General features: G+C 49.8%; 2 protein-coding genes across 2 annotated transcripts; both read right to left on the reverse strand.

Annotated features, from left to right (window-relative positions):
• Positions 1 to 2697: 2697 nt before the first annotated feature.
• Positions 2698 to 4030, reverse strand: LOC135975023 (zinc finger protein 501-like). The gene has a single exon (XM_065565060.1). The coding sequence runs from the start codon at positions 3877 to 3879 to the stop codon at positions 2836 to 2838; it is 1044 nt and encodes a 347-aa protein (XP_065421132.1). The 5' UTR covers positions 3880 to 4030; the 3' UTR covers positions 2698 to 2835.
• On the reverse strand, positions 3964 to 17646 carry LOC135975032 (zinc finger protein 251-like). The gene is made up of 5 exons (XM_065565091.1): positions 17510 to 17646; positions 15775 to 15862; positions 14835 to 14961; positions 4370 to 4483; positions 3964 to 4071 (listed from the first exon to the last, which is right to left on the reverse strand). The coding sequence occupies exons 2-5, from the start codon at positions 15796 to 15798 to the stop codon at positions 4031 to 4033; spliced, it is 306 nt and encodes a 101-aa protein (XP_065421163.1). The 5' UTR covers positions 15799 to 15862; positions 17510 to 17646; the 3' UTR covers positions 3964 to 4030.
• Between the last annotated feature and the right edge of the window lie 1393 nt (positions 17647 to 19039).

The following is a 19039-nucleotide window of genomic DNA, read 5'->3' on the forward strand; positions in this document are numbered from 1 at the left end:
TGATTTAAGTGGTCAAAAGAGATAACAGACAGAACAACACAGGTTACTAAGCAAATTGAAACAAACACGCCAAGCTAAGCTTAATACACTAAGAAACTGGTTACATGTAATATCTCACCCTCAAAGATGTTCCAATAAGCTGCTTTCATAGACTAGACTCATTTCTAGTCCAGGCCCAACCCTTCCCCCTGTTCAGTCTCTCTTAGTTCCAGCAGACATCTTGGGTGGTAAGCAAGGGTCTCCTCACGACCCTCTCTCTGTCTTGCTTCACACCCTTATATAGATTTGGCAGAAGGCGGGAATCCTTTGTGTCTTTGTTTAAACATTCCCCCCCAGCTTTGTGGAGAAATATCAAATCCAAGATGGATTCCAGCATCAGGTGACACAGACACATGTCTTCACATCGCCCCTCCTCCTTACAGGCGTCCCACAGACTTGCAGGAAAACAAATCCATTCACAGCCCATTGTTTCTTGCTTAAGAGTCATCAAGTTCCTGAAGTACCATTAATGGCCCTCACTTATCATAACTACAATAGGACCTTAGATTTCTACTTCATATTTCTAACTTCAGATATAGGAATGATACATGCATACGAAGAGGATGAACACATTCAGCAGATTATAACATTTCCAATGGTATGTCACATCACACATTTTGCATCAAGCATATTCCAGTTATGTCACATTCATATTCATATGCATATTTCCATAAAGAATATGGAGTGCAACATAACACCTTCAAGTACCTGAAGGGGGGTTCCAAAGAGGATGGAGCTCGGCTGTTCTCAGTGGTGGCAGATGACAGAACGAGAAGCAATGGTCTCAAGTTGCAGTGGGGGAGGTCTAGGTTGGATATTAGGAAACACTATTTCACTAGGAGGGTGGTGAAGCACTGGAATGGGTTTGTGACGTTGTGCAGTCTATATGGTTTTATAAAAACTTATTATCAAGTCAATATAATGTAACTGGGATAGTTTTAGAGAAAATACGGTAATAAGTGAATGTAACGTAACTGGGATATGCCTCATGCAAAAGGTCTCTTGTAAGGTATCATTACAAAGCTTATAATCTACTGAGTGTGATCATCTGATTTGTATAAATGTACCACTCTTGTATCTAAAACTAGAAATATAAAATGTAACTCTGAGGGCCTATTGTAATTGTGTAAAGTGTGGACCATTAATGATGGTTTGGAATCTTGATGACTCCCATTGTCTGCAGATGGCTGTATTTACCTGTGAGTCTCCCTGTATATGTGTGTGCTGGCAAGTGAGTAATGAAGTCTTGCAGTGACATGTGATCATGTCACCTGAACTGGAATCCATCTTTAACCTGGTGCTTTTCCAGTGAGGGGGGGTGGAAACCCAGAGAGACAAAGAGTTCCCGCCTTATGCAAAAGATATATAAAGGGGGGAAGAGAAGAGAGAGGGAGAGGAGCCATCATGAAGAATCCCCTAGCTACCACCTGAGCTGCAACAAGAGTTGTACCAGGGGAAAGGATTGTGCCCATCCAGTCTGAGAAAAACTTACTGAAGCATCTCTGAGGGTGAGATTATCTGTATTTAGTTTGATTAGGCATAGATTTGCGCATTTTATTTTATTTTGCTTGGTGACTTACTTTGTTCTGTCTGTTACTACTTTGAACCACTTAAATCCTACTGTCTGTATTTAATAAAATCACTTTCTATTTAGTAATTTACTCGGAGTATGTATTAATACCTGAGGGAGCAAACAACTGTGCATATCTCTCTATCAGTGTTATAGAGGGCGAACAATTTATGAGTTTGCCCTGCATAAGCTTTATGCAGGGTAAAACGGATTTATCTGGGTTTAGACCCCACTGGGAGTTGGGCATCTGAGTGCTAAAGACAAGCACTCTACTGTGAGCTGTTTTCAGGTAAACTTGCAGCTTTGGGACAAGTGATTCAGACCCTGGATCTGTGTCTGGAGCCAGACGGGAGTGTCAGGTTCAGCAAGACAGGGTGCTGGAGTCCTGAGCTGGCAGGGAAAACAGAAGCAGGGGTAGTCTTGGCACATCGGGTGGCAGCTCCCAAGGGGGTTTCTGTGATCCAACCCGTCACAGGGTTACCTAGGGAGATGGTGGAATCTCCATCCTTAGAGGTTTTTAAGGTGCGGCTTGACAAAGCCCTGGCTGGGATGATTTAGTTGGGGTTGGTCCTGCTTTGAACAGAGGGTTGGACTGGATGACCTCCTGAGGTCTCTTCCAACCCTAATTTTCTATGATTCTAACTGAAGCAGGCAACTGAGCACAGGAGCAGAGTGTGGAAAATAGAAGCAGAAAGCAAGAAGCAGGTCCAAGTGCAACTACAGACATGGGACGCGTTGAGCCTCCAGCAAGCTCCGGCTGCTGCTGGGCCACGTAGTAGCTAGCTCCACCCCTTCACCAATCAGGAAGTACAATCAAATCAGGCACACCCTACCAGATGCCCAGTCAGCTGCTGGGAGGCGGACCCTGCTGCACTCGGATCACAGACAGTCTGTGCTGCTACTGTAGAGAAAGACCAGGTGTGGGGGATTTTTCAGAGCTTGGGTGCACATTGTTGGAGAAGTGAGATTTTCATGTTGGCAGGGGGCAATTTTAATTGTACTCCTAACGAGCCATTAGCTAGGAATCCTGGAACTGCATCCACTGTCTGCTCAGTGACTATCAACTCTTCTGTGGTTCAAATCTATCATTTCTTTTTCTTGTTTTCAGTGCGTTTCGTGTACCAATTTTATTAAAGGTCTTTTAAAAAGTCAAAAATCTCTCCTTCTTGTGGGAATTCTCTGATGCGTGAGTTCCCACTGAATCGTTTCCCACCATTGGTGTATTTCTAGGGTATCCCACTCTTGTGGATTCTCCGATGTTTAGTGAGGTAGGAGTTGTTACTGAAGCTTTTCCCACAGTCCAAACATTTATGGGTTTTCTCTCCCATGTGGATTGTCTGATGTGTAATAAGGTGTGATTTCTGAATGAATCTTTTCCCACAGTCCAAACAAGTATGGGGTTTCTCTCCCGTATGGATTCTCTGATGTCTAAGAAGGGCTGATCTCTGACTAAAACTTTTCATACAGTCCAAACACGTATAGGGTTTCTCTCCCGTATGGATTCTCTGATGTCTAAGAAGGACCGATCTCTGACTAAAACTTTTCCCACAGTCCAAACATGTATGGGGTTTTTGTCCCGTGTGCGTTCTCTGATGTACAATAAGGTGTGAGCTCTGATTGAAACTTTTCCTGCACTCAAGACATTTATACGGTCTCTCTCCTGTGTGAATTCGGCGATGTTTAATAAGGTGTGCACTGTGACTGAAGCTTTTCCCACACTCAAGACATTTACAGGGTCTCTCTCCCGTGTGCAGTCTCTGATGCGTAATAAGGTAGGAGCTGTGATTGAAACATTTCCCGCAATCCAAGCAAATATGGGGTTTCCCTCCCGTGTGATTTTGCTGATGTTTAATAAGGTTTGATCTCACATTGAATCTTTTCCCACACTCGAGGCATTTATAAGGTCTCTCTCCTGTATGCAGCCTCTGGTGTGTAATAAGATCTGAGCTCTGAATGAAGGTTTTCCCACAGTCCAGGCATTTATAAGGTCGCTCCCCCATGTGCATTCTGACGTGTTTAATAAGGTCTGAGCTCTTACTGAAGGTTTTCCCACAGTCCAAGCATTTATATGGTTTCTTGCCTGAGTGGTTTCTCTGAAGTGTAACAAGGTTTCTACTCACATTGAATCTTTTCCTACTCTCTAGGCATTTATAGGGTTTCTCTTCCCTGTGATATGTCTGCTGGGCTGTGGTTTCCTTGGGAGCTTTGCATGCTGCCCCATATTGAATGGATTCATCCAGTTTCCTCCTGGGATAATTTCCCACCTGCATCTCTGATCTGTGTCGATCTCCCCAGACTTTTCCCTGTTCCAAGTCCTGGGAAAAAATCCCTTCAGCTCTTCTCAAAAACCTCTCCTGCGGTTCCACTTTCCCAGGACCTTCCTGCTGCTGATTCTCCTCCTTGTTCTCACTCACTGTCCTATCACCTGCTGGAAGAGAGAGAATCCAGACAGGAGTCACTGCCTGTGCTGGGAAGAAAGGGCAGAAAGGGGAATATCAAAGAGGGAAAACACAACACAGTGACTGTTGGGGAGATGGAGACGTTGGATTCTGCCTCCACATCCCAACCAAACACTCCCAGGTACATAAAGTCAGGGAGGAAATTCCCGACAACTAACAGGATGAATGGGAAGCCGTGACTGACATTTGCTGGGATGATATGACACCAGAACTAAGGGCTCCCACTCACCACACATTTTGGGAGTCCCAGTTTTTCCTTCACTTGCCAGATGTTTCTGTCTCGGTTTCCCTGACCCCTCACCTGTGTGGGTGCCTCTTGGGCTCTCCCTTTCCTTCGCGTCCTGGAGATCTGGGACCCATGGCTCCTTCCCTCCTTCCAGCCGGGCGATCAGCTCAGGTTTGGGAATGGGGAATCCTGCACAGGGGGTGAAATCAGACCAAAACAGGGTGCATGTAGCATTGGTAGAGTATCTGTCACAAAGAGCATTCCCTGAGTTTAACCTGACCCTGAGTATTCTGGAAGGGATGGGGAAGTAGAACGCAAATAGATGGGGGACAGGGTCACTGAGCTCCCTTGGGAGAGGCAGACGTGGGGAGATGTCCCAGGATCTATGTGCTCTGGGGGACAACACATCTAGATAGACTTACAAGCAGTGCTGGGGAGGAGCTGATGGTCATGGTACATGTAGGTATCAATGACACAAAGGAAAGTTAGCATAGGGTTCCTGGAGGCCAAAGCTAGCCTGATAGGTAAGAGATTAGAATTCATTCTCTGAAATGCATCCGGTTCCATGCGCAAGGGGTGAAATCAAACCATGCGCAAGGCCAGGAAGACAGGCAGAACTGCAGGGTCTCAACAGATGATGGCTTAGGAAGGAGGGATTTAGCTTTATTACGAACTGGGGAAGTAAGAGACTCTATAAGATGGACGGGCTCCCACTAAACCAAAATGAAACCAGACTGCTGGCATGTCAAATTAAAATGGTTGTAGAGGGTTTTTCAAACTAAGGGCTGGGGAAAAGCGGACAAGTGCGGAGGAGGAAACAGTTCAGGCAGAAGCATCTCTTAAGGATGAATTTATTAAAGGGGCATGTCATAAATATAAAGGGAAGGGTAACCACCTTTCTGTATACAGTACTATAAAATCCCTCCTGGCCAGAGGCACAAAATCCTTTTACCTGTAAGGGGTTAAGAAGCTCAAGTAACCTGGCTGGCACCTAACCAAAAGGACCAATAAGGGGACAAGATACTTTCAAATCTGGGGAGGGGGAAAAGGCTTTGTTATGTCTGTTCTTTGTCTGTCTGTTCTGTGTGCTTGCCGGAGACAGATCAAGGAGGCAAGCAATCCAACTCGATTAGAATTAGTAAGTAATAATAAGGGAATGTGTTAGCTTACTTTTATTTTGGCTTGTGATTTTCCTTGTCTAGAAGGAGGTTTTGTCTAGAGGGAGGTTTATCCCTGGATTTGTAACTTTAAGGTTTTGCCTAGAGGGAAGATCCTCTATTTTCTTGAGTCTGTTGTTATTCCGTAAAGTACTTACCATCCTGATTTTACAGAGGTAATTCTTTTACCTTTTCTTTAATTAAAATTCTTCTTTTAAGAACCTGATTGATTTTTCATCGTTTTAAGATCCGAGGGTTTGGGTCTGTGTTCACCTGTACCAATTTGTGAGGATATTATTCTCAAGCCTCCCCAAGAAAGGGGGTGTAGGGGCTTGGGGGATTATTCTCAAGCCTGCCCAGGAAAAAGGGTGTAGGGGCTTGGGGGGATATTTGGGGAAGGTAGGGCTCCAAGTGGCCCTCCCTAAATGTTTGTTTAAATCACTTGGTGGTGGCAGCGTTACTTAATCCAAGGAATAGGGAAGTTTTTAACCTAAGCTGGTATAAATAAGTTTACGGGGTTTTCATGTGGGTCCCTACATCTGTACCCTACAGTTCAGAGTGGGGAGGGAACCCTGACAGGGTGACTCTATATCCTAGTACTGAGGCTAGGGAAGGAATTGGTAAAGTACCGATCGGAGCTAGAGAGGAACAGTTATGCAAAAAAATGTCCTACTGAAACATAACACATGAAGGCAAGCATATTGAGAAAATGTACAAATGCTTACACACAAATATATAAGTATGCTTACATACAAATGTTTGAAGTCTACAAATACTAGTATGGCTGAACCCAGTGCCTGGGTTAAATGAGGTTATTGATATAACAGGCGTTCCGGAAAAGCGATGGAATGAGGATAATCAATGGGACACAGTAATACAAGGGTATAAAATATATAGGAACAATAGAGTAGGTCATCCTGGTGGGGCAGTGGTGCTATTATACGATAAATAAAAAAAACAGAGTCAAATAGGGTGAATATCTAAAATGAATCCAACTGTAAATGATGCATAGAAATTCCATGCTTGAATAATAGGAGTATAGCGGTAGGAATATGTTATTGACCACCTGACCAGGATAGTGACAGTGACTGTGATATGCTAAGGGAGGTCAGAGAGGCTACAGCAGTAGAAAATGTAAAAATAATGGGTGAGTTCATCCATCCTCCTATTGACAGGATAAATGTCACCTCAGGGTGATTCAGAGAGAAAATTTCTAGACACCATAAATCAGAGGTTCTCAAATTGTGAGCTTCATTCAGGTGGTCCGCGGATAGCTCCCTCTAAGCCAGTGGTTCCCAAACTGGGGTTCATGAACCCCTGCGGGACTGCGAAATGTTACAGGGGGTTCTTGGGGAAAAATTCCTTAATGGTGGACAGAGCTGTCCCTAGGGACCCCGGGCAGCACAAAGCCAGCAGCCCAGAACCCCAAGGACTTCCAAGAGATAAGCAGATCAAAGCAAGCATATCCATCACACTGAGATTTAAACTTCAAGACTCCTTATTAGAAATGGAAAGGGAGGTAGATTTTTTTTTTTTTTACCGTTTTTAAAATTAAATAGGCTGCTAGTTTTGTTTTAAAATTATAATGAAGAACGAGTTTAAGCTTTGTTGTAAGGTGCATTGTTTGCCTGGACTGCTCAAGACCTGAATGCTTGTGTAGGAGGAACTCTTTGAGTTGGCTTCTTAATTACCTTCATGCTCTTTCACATCTGATACTCCTTGATGAAACATAGGAGCCTTGGCTTATAACAGGCTTATTCAAAGTGATACAAGCTACAAAAGTGAGATCTTGGAAGAGTGTTGCCATTTTCATAATGTAATAAAAATACTGTAATGATAAATAATAATTAATAATAAATAGTGTGTAATGAGCATGTCATAAAACGACATTTTATATTTCCAAGATCACTGCTTTTATAATTTATGCTCAGGTAAGGGAGAAAATCCCTGGAAATATTCATTTTTAGGAGGGGGTTCGTGAGACTTGACATTTTAGTGAAAGGGGTTCGTGGGTTGTTAAAGTTTGGGAACCACGGCTCTAAGCCTAAGGCCTGGTCCCCACTAACCCCCCACTTCGGACTAAGGTACGCAAATTCAGCTACATTAATAACGTAGCTGAATTCTAAGTACCTTAGTCTGAACTTACCGTGGGTCCAGACGCGGCAGGGAGGCTCCCCCGTCGATGCCGCGTACTCCTCTCGCCGAGCTGGAGTACCAGCATCGACGGCAAGCACTTCTGGGATCGATCCGGGATCGATTCATCGCGTCTAAACCAGACACGATAAATCGATCCCAGAACATCGATTGCCTGCCGCCAGACCCGGAGGTAAGTGTAGACGTACCCTTAGAGTACTCCCATTGACTCTTAAGTAGCAAGCAGCACTAGGTTTGGTAGGGGTACTGCTGGGTGTTTTGTAGGATCAAGACCTTATTTGCAAGCTCTTTGAAGCAGGGATCTGTCTGCAAACTCCAAGCCATGTGTTAATGTGCTCCAGGGCCTATAAAAACTCAATGAGTCCACTGTGAGTTTTTGAGTTGGTGATGCACACAATGTGAAATCAGGAGAACTTTGCCGGTTTCTACAGGGCTCTGTTGCATTTGCAAAGCGTGGGTCCAAAACAATCCTTTAAAATACCCGTGACCAACCACTTGATATTTTACTTCAATTTGTATTTTCAGTGGTTTGTTTGTGATTTTGTTTTGCTCTTTGTGTCATGTTGTTACTTATTTTTAATGTTCTATGTGTGTGAAGTATTAATCAAATTTAGAGTGGACATTTCAGAGAGACTGCATAAGCCTGAGCGAATGCCTTTTACTCTCCTTTCCAGTATCAGAAAATATCATATTAATATTTGCAATGAGAGCATGACTATATCTAGTTGACTCACAGATTTGTTTAGCATCTTAAAGCTGAGCTGTGTGCAGATAATATGCATGTAAGAGGGATAGTTAATTATTAATAAGGGATTTTTTATATAGCGCTTTGAAGCACTTTACCATAGCTAACGGTACAATCAATATTTGGAAAGATCATTAAGTGGTCCACCGAGACCCTCAGCAATTTTCAAATGGTCCACGAAAAAAAACATTTGAGAACCACTGCCATAAATTATTGCTTCTTGGAGCAGCTAGTCCTCGAGCCCACCAGGGGAAAGGCAATTCTTGATTTAGTCCTAAGTGGAGGACAGGATCTGGTCCAAGTGGTAACTATAGCTGAACCATTCAGTAAAAGTGACTTATAATGTAATTAAATTTAATATCCTTATAGGAGGGAAAACGCCAAAAAGTCTAACATCAGTACAGGGCAAATTGGTTGAAACTATGGTAAAGGAAAGAATTATCAGACACATAGATGAACACAGTATATTGGGGAAGAGTTTTGTAAAGGGAAATCATGCCTCACCAATCTATTAGAATTCTTTGAGAGAGTCAACAAGCATGTAGACCCACCATAGTAATATTTAACTTTAACAAGGGAAACTACACAAGAATGAGGATGTTAGACAGACAGAAATTAAAAAGAGCAGTCCCCAGGGTAAAATGCCTGTAAGCAACATGGAGACTACTTAAAAACACAGTAGGAGGACCAAAAAAATGCCATCATGGCTAAACAGCAGAGAAACAGAGGTCATTAGAGGCAAAAAAACATACTTCCAAATTTGGAGATCCTGGTAGGGATAATAGGAAGGAGCGCAAACTCAGGCAAGTTAATTCTAAAAGTACAGTATGGCAGGCCAAGAAAGAATTAGAGAAACTACTTGCTAAAGAAGCAAAAATTAACAGTAATTTTGTTTTTAAGGATATGTGAAGGAGGAAGCCTACTGAACAGGCAGTGGGGTCACTAGATGACAAAGACTCTATGAAAACAAAGCCACTGTAGGGAAGGTAAATGAATTTTTTGCATTGGTCTTCACTGCAGAAGGTGTAGGGAGACACCCACATCAGAGCTATTCTTTTTGGGGGACATCTTTGCAGCCCATATTTGTCCCACATTGATGTTTCAACAGAAGCTGTTTTAGACCAAACTGATAAATTAAACAGTAATAAGGAACCAGGCTCAGGTGGTATTCGCCCAAGAGTTCTAAAGGAACTCAGATATGAAATAGCAGAGCTGCTGATTGTAGTCTGTAACTTCAGCCTCTGTACCAGATTAATACACACAAGAGGAAGTATTTTTTCACACAACGCAGAGTTAGTCTGTGGAACTCATTGCCGACGGATGTTGTGATGGCCAAAAAAGTATAACTGAGTTAAAAAAAGAACTGGAAAACTTCATGGAGAATAGGTCCAGCTAGGGCTATTAGCCAAGATGGTCAGGAACTCAACCCCATGCTTGGAGTGACGGCAAACATCTGGCTAACTGAAGTTGGGAATGGAAAACAGGTGCGGGTGACTTCATAATTCTTGGTCCCACCCTGGAGCCCACACCTCCAGCCAGAATCCTCACCCCCTCGCATCCCAACCCTGTCCTAGCTCTAAGCCCCTCATTCCCAGCCCAACCCCAGAACCCACCCTCCAGCCAGAGCCCTCACAGCTTTGCACCCCAACCCTCTGTCCCAGCCCTAAACCCCACATCCCCAGCCCTACCACAGAGCCCACACCCGCAGCCAGAGCCCTCACAGCTTTGCACCCCAATCCTCTGCCCCAGGCCTGAGCCCCCTCCCACACTCCGAACCCCTTGGCCCTACCCCGCCACATGAATTTTGTATGTGCACCAACATTAAGGAGATGTGTCACACGTCACCTCCATATTGGTGCACATAACAAAATTCATTCCACTCAGAAGTGGGAAAAATTAGAGGGAACACTGAGGCAACTGTTATATTCTTACGTTTCTGATTCCCCTATCCCTCTAGGGCCTGGTCTACACTATGACTTTAATTCGGATTTAGCAGTGTTAAATTGAATTAACCCTGCACCCGTCCACACAACGAAGCCATTTATTTCGAAATAAAGGGCTCTTAAAATCGATTTCTGTACTCCACCCCGACGAGCGGAGTAGCGCCAAAATCGATATTGTCATTTCAAATTAGGGTTAGTGTGGCCGCAATTCAATGGTATTGGCCTCCAGGAGCTATCCCACAGTGCAACATTGTGACCGCTCTGAACAGCAATCTGAACTCGGATGCACTGGCCAGGTAGACAGGAAAAGCCCCGCGAACATTTGAATTTTATTTCCTGTTTGCCCAGCGTGGAGAGCACAGGTGATCACAGAGAGCTCATCAGCACAGGTAACCATGCAGGCCGATAATCGAAAAAGAGCACCAGCATGGACCGTACGGGAGGTACTGGATCTGATCGCTATATGGGGAGAGGATTCAGTGCTGGCAGAACTTCGTTCGAAAAGACGAAATGCCAAAACTTTTGAAAAAATCTCGAAGGGCATGATGGAGAGAGGCCACAATAGGGACTCAGAGCAGTGCTGCGTGAAAGTCAAGGAGCTCAGACAAGCTTATCAAAAAACAAAGGAGGCAAACGGTCGCTCCGGGTCAGAGCCGCGGACATGCCGCTTCTATGCTGAGCTGCATGCAGTTCTGGGGGGGCCGCCACCACTACCCCACCTCTGACCGTGGATTCCAAGGCGGTGATAATCTCATCAGCTACACTTGAGTATTCTGCGGACGGGGAAGAGGAGGAGGAGGAGGACAAGTTTGCGGAGAGCACACAGCACTCCATTCTCCCCAACAGCCAGGATCTTTTTCTCAGCCTGACTGAAGTACCCTCCCAACCCAGTATCCAAGACCATGACCCCATGGAAGGGACCTCAGATGAGTTTACCTTTTAAAATATAAAACTTGTTTTAAAAGCAAGCGGTTTTTAATGATTACTTTGCCCTGAGGACTTGGGATGCATTCGTGGCCAGTACAGCTACTGGAAAAGTCTGTTAACGTGTCTGGGGATGGAGCGGAAATCCTCCAGGGACATCTCCATGAAGCTCTCCTGGAGGTACTCCAAAAGCTTTGACACAAGGTTTCTGGGCAGTGCAGCCTTATTCCGTCCTCCATGGTAGGACACTTGACCACACCATGCTTGCAGCAAGTAATCTGGTATCATTGCATGACAAAGCCTGGCAGCGTATGGTCCCGGTGTTTGCTGGCATTCAAGCAACATCCGTTCTTTATCTTGCTGTGTGATCCTCAGGAGAGTGATATCGCTCATGGTAACCTGGTTGAAATACGGGAATTTAATTAAGGGGACAGAGGTGACCGTTCCTACTGGGCTGTTTGCCTGTGGCTGAAAAGAAATCCTTCCCTGCAGTTAGCCAAGCGCAGGGTGTGTGGGGGTGGGAATTGGCCCAGAGCTTTTCGCATTTGGCTAACAGGGATCTTCCCTGATACCAGCCACACGGTGGGGGGAGGGGTAAAGCGATCATCCCAGAGAATGCATGGCAGGGTGGGCGGTGTTAGTTTGGTTCCTGCAGGGATCTTCCCTGATACCAGTCACGTGGTGGGGGGAGAGATAAAGCGATCATCCAGAGAATTGGATGGGGGCGGGGGGTAGTTTGTTTTCTGCTGCTGAAGGTTAAGAGGAAAACCGCAGCAGTCAACGGGCTTTGCTTGGTATGTGGGAAAGGAGGGCGCAGAAGCCGAAAGACAATGGCTTACCATGGCCGCATGCAAGCCGAATTCTGTTGCCTGGACCTGCGTCTGTGATCTCTAGCAGCAAAGCCACAGGCACTCAATATTAAGAGGCAAAATGCGACCTTGCACACAAATCACATGGGCTATGGAATGTGAATAGCGTTGGTCACCGTGAAAGAGTATAAGCATTGTTCTGCAAAATGTATCTTTTTAAAAAATTCTCTCCTTTTTTCCCTCCCTCCAGCAGCTGCAAATTTTTCAAGCCTCCCTCCTCCATCCCGAAGGCTATCTCAGATAAGGCGTCGGAAAAAGAAGACGCGAGACGAGATGTTCGCAGAAATCATGGAATCCACCCGCAGTGAAAGAGCTCATCTGAATGAGTGGAAGGACACGGTTTCAAAGTATAGGAAAGAAGCCAGTGAACGTGAGGACAGGAGGGACCAACGTGAGGACAGGAGGGACCAACGTGAGGAGAGGAGAGATGCTCGAGATGAGAGGTGGCGGCAGGAAGATCAGAAGAGGCAGGATGCAATGCTGGGGCTGCTGTGTGAGCAAACAGACATGCTCTGGCATCTGGTGGAGCTTCAGGAATGGCAGCAGGATAACAGAGTGCCGCTACAGCCCCTGTATAACCCCCCTCCCCATGTTCCATAGCCTCCTCACCCAGACGTGTAAGAACATGGGGGGGGGGGGGAGGCTCCGTACACCCTCCCATTCCACCCCAGTGGACAGCCCAAGCAAAAGGCAATCATTTTTTTAACTTTTTTTTAGTGGACTTTTCCTTCCCGCCGATCCTCCTCCCAAACCCCACCCGGGTTCTCTCCCTCTTTTTATAATCAATTAATAAAGAATAAATGATTTTTAAACAATAGTGACTTTATTTCCTTTGAAAGCAAGCTGGGGGAAGGGGGAGGGTAGGTTCCTTATAGAGAATGAGTCAATAAAGGGGGCGGGTTTTCATGAAGGAGAAACAAACAGAACTTTCACACTGTAGCCTGGCCAGTCATGAAACTGGTTTTCAAAGCTTCTCTGATGCACAACGCTTCCTGGTGTGCTCTTCTAATCGCCCTGGTGTCTGGCTGTGCGTAATCAGCAGCCAGGCGATTTGCCTTAGCCTCCCACCCCGCCATAAAGGTCTCCCCCTTACTTTCACAGAGATTGTGGAGCACACAGCAAGCAGAAATAACAATGGGGATATTGGTTTGGCTGAGGTCTGAGCGAGTCAGTAACGATCGCCAGCGACCTTTTAAACGGCCAAATGCACATTCTACCACCATTCTGCACTTGCTCAACCTGTAGTTGAACAGCTCCTGACTCCTGTCCAGGCTGCCTGTGTATGGCTTCATGAGCCATGGCATTAAGGGGTAGGCTGGGTCCCCAAGAATAACTATTGGCATTTCAACATCCCCAACGGTTATTTTCTGGTCCGGGAAGTAAGTCCCTTGCTGCAGCTGTTTAAACAGATTAGTGTTCCTGAAGATGCGAGCGTCATGAACCCTTCCCGGCCAGCCCACGTTGATGTTGGTGAAACATCCCTTGTGATCCACAAGTGCTTGCAGCACCATTGAAAAGTACCCCTTGCGGTTTATGTACTGGGTACCCTGGTGCTCCGGTGCCAAGATAGGGATATGGGTTCCATCTATCGCCCCACCACAGTTAGGGAATCCCATTGCAGCAAAGCCATCCACTATGACCTGCACATTTCCCAGAGTCACTACCTTTCATAGCAGCACCTCAGTGATTGCTTTGGCTACTTGCATCACAGCAGCCCCCACAGTAGAGTTGCCCACTCCAAATTGATTCCCGACTGACCGGTAGCTGTCTGGCGTTGCAAGCTTCCACAGGGCTATCGCCACTCGCTTCTCAACTGTGAGGGCTGCTCTCATCTTGGTATTCTGGCGCTTCAGGGCAGGGGACAGCAAGTCACAAAGTTCCATGAAAGTGCCCTTACGCATGTGAAAGTTTCGCAGCCACTGGGAATCGTCCCACACCTGCAACACTATGCGGTCCCACCAGTCTGTACTTGTTTCCCGGGCCCAGAATCGGCATTCCACGGATAGAACCTGCCCCATTAACAACATGATCTCCAAAGCACCGGGGCCCACAGTTTGAGAGAATTCTGTGTCCATGTCCATGTCCTCATCACGCTTGTCACTGCGCTGCCGTTGCCGCCTCCTCCTCGCCTCGTTTTTCTGGTCCTGGCTCAGCATAAACTGCACGAGAACGCGCGAGGTGTTTACAATGTTCATCACTGCTGTCTTGAGCTGAGCGGGCTCCATGCTTGCCGTGGTATGGAGTCTGCAGTGTTCACCCAGGAAAAAAGGTGCGAAATGGTTGTCTGCCGTTGCTTTCATGGAGGGAGGGGTGAGGCTGTACCCAGAACCACCTGCGACAATGTTTTTTGCCCCATCAGGCAGTGGGATCTCAACCCAGAATTCCAATGGGCGGGGGAGACTGCGGGAACTATGGGATAGCTATGGGATAACTATCCACAGTGCAACACTCCGGAAATCAATGCTAGCCCCGGTACATGGATGCACACCGCCGAATTAATGTGCTTAGTGTGGCCCCATACATTCAACTTTATACAATCTGTTTCAAAATTCGAATTATATAAATTCGGATTAATCCCATAGTGTAGACATACCCTAGAGGGGGTATGGAGATGAAAGTCTCTCTCACACTGGAGCTGGGGACTACATGACTCTCCCCTCCAATCCAACTAATCAGGGAAGAACCTGACCAGAGTCAGACACGCAGACCCCACGGGTTCTAATAGCTGAGGGGACAGGAGTCCCTTACCCAGCGAGGTCACTGTCTCGTAGTTCTCCTGCATGACGTCCCTGTAGAGGGCTCTCTGACCCGGGTCCAGCAGAGCCCCCTGCCCCTTGGTGAAATACACAGCCACCTCCTCAAAGGTCACCAGCATCTGAAACAACAAGAATCCCCCACTCAGCACCTGCTGCCCCAGCCAAAATTCATGGGGGAGAAAGGTCAATAAAATGGAAGATCTGGGAAAGCCAGAGTAGCAGAATCCCACCCCACCCTGCTCAGAGCAGCCAGGAGGCTTCAGGGGGTGGGAGAAGATGAGAGCTCCTTGTCCCCCCAGTAGACAGAGCAGGGTAGGGTCTTCTCATTTCCCACACGCCTGCCAGCCACACGCTGATATGTGAAGCAGAGCTCTGAGCTGGAGACAGGGACAGGAATCACGACAGCGTCTCTTCGTATTTCACAGCAGCCTCTGGCCAGTGGGGTCAGGCTCCAGCACCGGGAGTCTGGTCAGTTTTCCCAGCCCTGCCCAGGGGGGTGTTTCCTGGTTCAGAAATGGGGGAATGTTCCCCCCTACCGCCTCCTCATCAATGGGCCTGTTCAGAACATCAGGCTCCAAGTTGAATGTGTCCCAGGAGGTTTATCACACTCTGTGTCCCCACCCCACCTCTCCCTGTGTGTTTTTTGCTCCTCCCCCTCCACAACAACCAGGGCCGGCTCCAGGCACCAGCGAAGGAAGCAGGTGCCTGGAGCAGCCAATAGAAAGGGGCGGCACTCCATCCGTTGTTGGGGCGGCATGTCCAGGTCTCCTGTGGCGGCACTTCGGCAGCAGGTCCTTCACTCCCCCTTCCTCTTCGACGGCCGCTCAATCGGGTTTTCCTTTCCCCCGCCCCCCATTCGCCACTTGAAGCGGCAAAAAAGCTGGAGCCGTCCCTGACAAGAACCCCCCTGCAGCTCCCTGAAAATCTCCTACCTGAGCTGGCTCCATCACAGCCATTTCCCTTCTCTGTCCCCTGGAAGACAGGACAATCTGGAGCAAAACGTGGACGTGATTCCTCAGCCTGTCAGGGCGAGAGGGGCAATGGGGGAGGTTTCAGAAGGGGCTTGAGTCCATTTCACACCCCAATTGCCCCCAGGCTCTTTCCCTGCAGACAGACGCTCTGGGCTCTGCCAGGCTGGGAAAACCCTCAGTCACTTTATCACAACACAGATTGGGGGCGGGGGCAGGGACAGGCAGGCAGAGGCTGATCCCATTGGCCCATCTGCACTCACCCCCTGCCAGAGCCAGCAGTGACTCTGGTCGGACACCGGTGTGGCAGAGATCTGAATCCTGCAGGTAAATGAGATCAGGGCAGCCCCCAACACTCAATAATACATCGGGAGCAGGGTGTGCGGGGGGGGGTAGATATTTGCCTTGGTGCTTCTGAGCCCTTGGGCAGAAGCCTCCACCGATCCCCAAAGCATCATTAACTAGTTGCGGTAAAAGAATTCCCCTCTGGCTGCTGGATGGGGAAGCTTCTCACCTAGGGTTACCATACGTCTGGATTTTCCCAGACATGTCCGGCTTTTGGGGGCTCAAATCCCCGTCCGGGGGGAAATCCCAAAAAGCCGGACATGTCCGGGAAAATAGGGAGGGAGGGAGAGAGGGCTCGGCGGTGCTCGGCCGGGGCCTCTGGGGCTGGGGTCGGCGGTGCGGGGCCGGGCCGGGCAGGGGCCGGCGGTGCTCGGCAGGAGCCGGAGGTGCGGGGCCAGGCCAGGGTCGCGGGGCCGGGGGCACGGTGCCAGGCTGGGAGCCGGGGGCGTGGTGCCGGGCCGGGGTCCAGGAGCCAGGCGCGCGGTGCCGGGCCGGGAACCGGGGGTACGGTGCCGGGCCGGGGGCCAGGCCGGGCCAGGAGCCGGGGTCGCAGTGCCGGGCCAGGCGTGGTGCCGAGCCGGGGGCGCAGTGCCAGGCCGGGGGCCAGGCCGGGCCAGGAGCCGGGGTAGCGGGGCCGGGCCGGGGTCCGGGGTCGCAGAGCCGGGCTGGGCCAGGCCAGGAGCTGGGGTCGCGGGGCCGGGCCGGGGTCCGGGATTGCGGGGCTGGGCCGGGCCAGGGTCGCGGGGCCAGGCCGGACCAGGAGCCGGGGTCACGGGGCCGGGCCGGGTCAGGCCAGGAGCCGGGGTTGCGGGGCCAGTCCGGTCCGGGTCCCCATGGAGTGTCCTCCTTTTTAAAAACTAAAAGATGGTAACCCTATTCTCACCCCCTCCTGCCCCATGGAGTGGGGGAGCTGCCTTTGCATCTCTCCCTCTCATTCTCCCGACCCCTCCCTTCCCCAGCCAGTCTGCTCTTGCTCTCAGTCTCCCCCCTGCCTCCCCTCCCCACATCCCCCCTTTCCCTCGCAGTGCCCCCCCACTGAGAGTTTTCTTCTATTGCAGCCCTGTTCCCATCCAGCCCATAAGTCTCCCCAGATACTCCTGCATCGCCCCATCCTCCCTCCAGCAACCCGCTGCCCCCATCCCATCCTGCCCCTCACACATCCCTGTTTCCCCTCAATCCCCCCTTATCTGCAACCCCCCACCCGGCTCCCCCAGCCCCGCACACACCGGGAGCTGGCGGCAGCTTTCCTGGGCCCAGGACAGGGAATCGCAGCCAGCTCCGCTGGGAGCAGCCTGGGGACAACCGAGATGCAGCCCGGGTGTGACGGGGGGGGGGGGGGGCGGATCTCTCTCACCTTCCCTCCGAGCGGGGCCCCCCTGGGGCAGGGGCCGGGCCGGGAAGGGGCCTGGCCGGGCTGGGGGCTCTGCCCTGGGAGAGGCTCCTGGGGAGCAGCGGGAAGGGCCCTGCTGGAGATTCCCCTCTCCCGGCTGCAGCCCGGGCTCCGGGCTCCCAGCACCAGCCGCCGGGGCTCGGGGATCTCGCTGGGAGCCAGAGTCACCGCAGCGGCCGCGAGTCACTTTCTGGCGCCGGGACTGAGCCCAGCGATCGCTCCCCCCAGAGCCGCCTCCCAGCTGCTCCTGGGTCCTAGCGATCAACCCACCGCGCTGCAGCCCCCTGCCCCAGACCCTGCCCCTTGGGGTCCCACCGCCCCTGGGCACGGGCAGCTTCTCCCCGCATTAGGGAGCATCGTGCATAGAAACCGCGGGATCAATGGTGGGACAGAAAGGAGCCGGGCAGATCCCGGGGACTGGGGAGAAGGGGGGTTTCTATGGAGACTGGGCCTTGTTCCAGACAGGGTCCCTAATGTCTACATGGACACAGGGGTGATGGGTTCGAGTCCTGGTCCTAGAGAGGCTGCCTGGGACACGTTTCTCGGTGACACCATCTGACTCGGTGTGTGAGTCCCTCGAGTACAAAACTGGTATACACCCCCATCCGTGGCTACCAGCCTTGGTCAGAGATACCAGCTCTGCTCCCCTGCCTCTCAGGTCAGGGAGCTGTCAGTACCATGGCAACAGGTTCATTCAGTGATTTGTAGGCCCGGATTCACCCATCCCTGGGCTCTAGGCAAACCCCCCTCATATCTGCCCCTAGGAATTCCAACTACACCTCACCCAGTTGGCGCCCCCATGTGGTCGCTGAGAGCTGGTCCCCATCCAGAGCCTGGATGTCAGCGGCAAAGCTCCGGCCGGCCTGCTTCAGGGTGTCTTGGTGCTCTGCCCACTTAGGATTGGCTCCAGGACCAAAATTTTTCCTGGGGGAACAGGGGTTTCAGCACCACTCACTGACTGGCACCCATTTCGTGGTCAGCCCAAGCTACACTGGATCCCTCCAGGGTTAGGGGTCCAGCAGAGAGGGGTTGGGGGGAGTTGATTCAGTAGCTGTTGTGGCCAGAGGGGCCCTGCTCAGAGAGAGGAGGCCGCCTCCATCTCTCTCTGGTTTCCAGCCTGGGTCACAAGCTGCTGTCTCCTCCCTCGGGATCTGGGAGCCCACAAACCGCGCAGCTGCTGCTCCCTGAGCAGAGTCTGTGCTGGGGAGAGACCTTCAGCAAAGCCCCCTCTATGCCCAGCGCAGCTGGAGACGTTCACTGGGCCAGAGCAAGAGACTGACTCAGCAACCCAGGGGTTGGGGCACCTGCCTGGGAGGGCCCCGTCCCTTTCCCCAAGGACTCTGTAATGACACCCAACGTGTCCCAGGGTCAGCAGGCGAGATTGAGGGAGCCCGACATTGGATGATCCCATGGCCCAGGGGTAAGAGCACTCTCCCTTGAGAAATATTTAATCATGGGTATTTTTAGTAAAAGTCAGGATAGGTCACAGGCAAT

Source organism: Chrysemys picta, chromosome 12 (genome assembly GCF_011386835.1).
Source record: "Chrysemys picta bellii isolate R12L10 chromosome 12, ASM1138683v2, whole genome shotgun sequence".
NCBI classification, from domain to species: Eukaryota; Metazoa; Chordata; order Testudines; family Emydidae; genus Chrysemys; species Chrysemys picta.

What these genes read in the sequence shown, in the direction of transcription:
- LOC135975023 (XM_065565060.1), bottom strand. Translation starts at nt 3,879, where the DNA reads ATGCAGGTGGGAAATTATCCCAGGAGGAAACTGGATGAATCCATTCAA.
- LOC135975032 (XM_065565091.1), bottom strand. Translation starts at nt 15,798, where the DNA reads ATGGCTGTGATGGAGCCAGCTCAG. An exon ending in CTGTGATGGAGCCAGCTCAG is followed by an intron (nt 14,962 to 15,774) that starts GTAGGAGATTTT and finishes TTGTTGTTTCAG; the next exon opens with ATGCTGGTGACCTTTGAGGA. An exon ending in CGAGACAGTGACCTCGCTGG is followed by an intron (nt 4,484 to 14,834) that starts GTAAGGGACTCC and finishes CCCCCTGTGCAG; the next exon opens with GATTCCCCATTCCCAAACCT.